Source organism: Cenococcum geophilum (genome assembly GCF_001692895.1).
Source record: "Cenococcum geophilum 1.58 unplaced genomic scaffold K441scaffold_91, whole genome shotgun sequence".
Classification (NCBI taxonomy): domain Eukaryota; kingdom Fungi; phylum Ascomycota; class Dothideomycetes; order Gloniales; family Gloniaceae; genus Cenococcum; species Cenococcum geophilum.
In genome coordinates this window covers 51,606-55,697 of record NW_027137649.1, presented here as the reverse complement: position 1 = coordinate 55,697, position 4,092 = coordinate 51,606, and the positions used below count along the sequence as shown (strand labels likewise).

Genomic DNA, 4,092 nt, shown 5'->3' with positions numbered 1-4,092 from the left:
GTTCGCGCACGGACCAACTCTCGTAGGACCCTACCAGGGGAAGGAAAGTTGGCTGTGGACTTTAAAAACGGAATATGTAACGATGATTCTAAGTTAATGTGAACTGAAGTCAGAATAAACGTCTTCTAGCTGTCACAGGCCCGATCCCTCGACTTTACTCCACCTAAGCCAGATATATTCGCCGATTCAGATGTGTTTCATTCGGAGTCGAAAGAAGGCGTGGCTACAAATCTTAAGGCTAATTGTAGCGCTATCCCAAGTGCCGTGGCAAAGCTAAACGGCTGAACATAACACCACGATCTTTATCCAGAGGAGAAGGCCTGTGCGCGAACACCAGAACTAGAACAACGCGTATATCTAGGCGGCAGCGTCATTCAAGGACTTATTTTACAGTATCTGCAAAATACCGTTCTGCAGGAAGTACGACTGCTGGAGACTCCATATCGAGCGACTCAACCCCAAAGATAAGCCTATACATCAACCCGCTATGAAACCAAAAGCTTTGTATTCCTGAGCACAAGCATTGAATTCTATTGATCTGATTGGTAGGCTCTTATTGATAACACGGGTGCCCAAGTTGACGTGTAAAGGGATACCCAAGGTATTTTCAAGGCACACGCAGGATTGCAGAGGCAAGAGTTAGCGCTAGAGTACCTCAAGGCGTTTGCCGTCACAATAGTCTTGGTGTGCGACATTTCAAAATCTCACAAAAACCGACTTTCTTTTGCGATGGTCATGCCGATGAGTTCCAGACTGCCCTTCAGTTGAAGTGGGCGACAAGATAATCTCTTGCGGCGTTTTGAACGACACCGCCTGTGATGGAGTTGAGCAGAGAGGAAGAATAACAGAACTGTTAGGTGTTGGCTCAATCTCCACCTCCCGCCAATTCCAAGGTAGTTTGCCGCCACTTCCCACGTTTGCGTTAAAAGAGAACAGGAATCGAAATCGGATACCCCCTTTTTCTAAGGACTCGTCCTTGTACAGGTCTAAAAGAAAATTATCCCGGTGCGGGCAGGGTTGCGCATAATCAAGGCAACCGTAATCAGGCAATAGATTTTAATTCTTATAAAATTGCCGCACCTGATTCTGATTGGTTGCATTAGCTATATTGATTATGCATTGATCTCCTAATTAGGTGGGTGGGTGTAAAGATATAAGTAGATAGTGATTAAAAAGAAGCTCTAGATAAGATACGCTGTAACGCGTTAGCGTGTATATATTAACTTATTAAAAAGCCGTACGGATATTTTTTTTATATGTAAAATAGTAGACATAGCTCTTTTTAGGAAAATTACTAATTTTCTTAATACTAAAGCATTATTACTATATTCCCTTTCTCCGCGTTTTTACGGTGGATAATTATATTAATTATATAAATATTACTCTAATTATAAAATTTGTTTTTAGTATGATTGGTTAGATTATATAGTAATTATAACTTTATGGAAATAATAGAATAGTTATGTGCATCCCTGGGTGCTGGTACTGACAGGAGGAAGCGGAAGAGAAGCGCGAGCCGAGCAGCTCGCGCAGGCGACGCGCGAGATCACGGATGCTAATCCAGAAGCTTGCAGTTGCCCGGCGGTTCCGTCTGTTACGGAAAGTCATGTTCCCCTTTGTGAGTTCGGAAATCTTGGCTATATCTTCGTCGATTTTGCCCATCAGCAAAGCATACTTGTCAGGCTCGAACCCTATCTTCATGCGCCTCCAGGCCTTTTTAAAGAAGCTGTCCCTGACCTCAGTATTGATGGTTCCATCGGAGCGAACCCACTTCGGCTATATGGTGCCGTTAGTAGAGGCCGAGAACTTAGTGTATGTCGGTATACGCACCCGGAGCTCGTCGGTTAAATCCATTTTCTTCTTAAGAAGCTGAATGCGCTTGTAAAGCAGTTTCACTGCGCTCTTGTATGGCAAATACGCAGCTGGGCCAAGTCTTGCGTTAAGCTTCTCGCCAAGCTCTTCATCCTTCCAGCCATCCGTTTGCGGATTATCGAGCAGATCATAGAATTGATTATCTGGGAGTATCAGAGGAGCGAGCAACTCCTCACACGACGTCCGATAAATCGCCAAGCTGGTTGTAGAGGAAATGATGAGGTTCTCGATGACGGTCTCATGATCCCGCATGTTTTTAACGGTCGACAACCCCTCCAAATAATGCTCGAGCCCTGAAATAAGTAAGGGTATGGCAGCGAGGACAGCTCCGGCAATCTCGAAGCCAGTCATGGTGAATGAAGTTCGATCATCAGCTTTGAGGATGATGGTGTGCGAAGAGAGTGGATCTATGGTCAAGTCTCAAGTTGAAGCATACGTGAGTGTTAGTAGCTTGCGGTATTTATTTATCTCATAAATCAGCCCCCCATAGTAGAATTTTAGCCGAACTCGGTTAGATCAGCTCGTGCATGGTTACGGGCAGGCACACCAGAAAATCGCTCATATCTACTCCCTATAACGTAGGTGATGGGGTTATGAAGGTGACCCTAGTTATGAAGGTTTGCAGGTTTCGCAAACTAATTTTGTCTGTGTTTGATTCAAATCAACCGCATAGACAAAATTTGTTTGTGAAACCTGCAAACCTTCATAACCAGGGTCACCTTCATAACCCTATTACCTACGTTATTTCAAATTCTTAAGCGCAGCGAATAAGAGCTTATAGGCGTTATTTTAATAGTAAGTAAAGCTTTAAAAAGAAATCTTCTTATAAATTATAGCTTAACAATAATTAAATATGGTTATTATTATTATTTAGTTAGCCCACTACTAGTCGCACACTTCCCCCCAAAATAGGCTTAGATCCTTCCACTTCAAGTTAGAATATCACGTGTGTTTGACTTGTTTACACCCAAATCGCGAAAACAACTTATCTCAGTAGACTCAGACCTACGGAGAGAGAATCCACCTCACCTCCTGCACCACCACACCTCTGTAACCACTGTGACTCCTACAAACTCCTGAGCCAATTAGCGACCGGCGCCGCAGCCCAATGTACGCCGTAGGCGTTAGTGCTTGCCCTAGCTTCAGCAGCCAATTACAGAGCGCCGAGGTGGATTCCTCTTCGAGGGTCTGAGAGATTATAGGTGCCTTTTATAGGGGCTGTACACCTCGCTAGTAGATAACAGCTCTATTGCCTTTAATATTGTAGACGGCCGCCTAATACAGCGCTGCTTAGCTTACTAATACTTCTATTTAAAAGCTTATCTCTTACTCTATATATTACATCCGAAATAGAGCCTAATTATGCCCTTAATACCTCTACAAACGTCTCTACTAATATCTGCACGAACGCCTGCACGAACGCCTATACAAAGTTCTACTCAAAGCTCTAGAGAAGCTCTCTACTCAAAGCTCTGCTCGAAGCTTTGCCAGGGTAGCGGAAAATCTAATCTTATCTCGATCCGATTAATAATCCACGATCGCTACGATATCTCGTATCGATTGAAGTATCGTGATATTTTCTTGGCACACCCGACAATTTTTTTTTAAAGATTTCTCTACCCCCCTACCTTAATATTCCAAGAAATATGGCTTTAGAAGTAGATTCTTCTCTCCTTAAAAATACTACTAGCTTAATTAAGAGCTCTAGCATATAATAGGCTTAGCTTTAATCTCTAGCCTATGAATTTACCTGCCTACCGTACGAAAATAAGCTAATATATAATAAAAAGAACTAAAAGCTTATATACTACAATCAGTGCGAAAGTTACTTAGTAGTATTAACTGTAAATATAAAAGGACACCTTGCAAAAGACCACGTAATCTCTATTAACTTAAAACAGCTTTATATAAAAGAGTAAGCACTTAAAAAGCTTTAGGAACTTTAGGTAGAAATAATATTAAAATTTAAAATAGATAAAGTTAATTGTATAATTCTTATAAAGGTTCTAAATAAGGAAGTTATCTAGTAAGCTCTTATTAACTTAGTTGTTAAATAAAACCTTCTATTCCGGATTATAGAGTAGAAAGAGTTTTATATCTTCTACTAGGCTATTAACCTAAAGTTATACGATTTAATAATAACAGCGCACTTAGAGATTTCTTAGATAATTACCTATTCCTTTTAGTTATATAGAAAGATATTATACAAAGATAAGTTTA

General features: G+C 41.2%; 1 protein-coding gene across 1 annotated transcript; it reads right to left on the bottom strand.

Moving 5' to 3' along the window:
* Positions 1-1,331: 1,331 nt before the first annotated feature.
* On the bottom strand, positions 1,332-2,242 carry K441DRAFT_671154 (uncharacterized protein). Its single transcript, XM_067650389.1, has 2 exons — positions 1,831-2,242; positions 1,332-1,776 (listed from the first exon to the last, which is right to left on the bottom strand). Exons 1-2 carry the CDS (start codon positions 2,221-2,223, stop codon positions 1,441-1,443), a joined length of 729 nt encoding a protein of 242 aa, XP_067496669.1. The 5' UTR covers positions 2,224-2,242; the 3' UTR covers positions 1,332-1,440.
* Between the last annotated feature and the right edge of the window lie 1,850 nt (positions 2,243-4,092).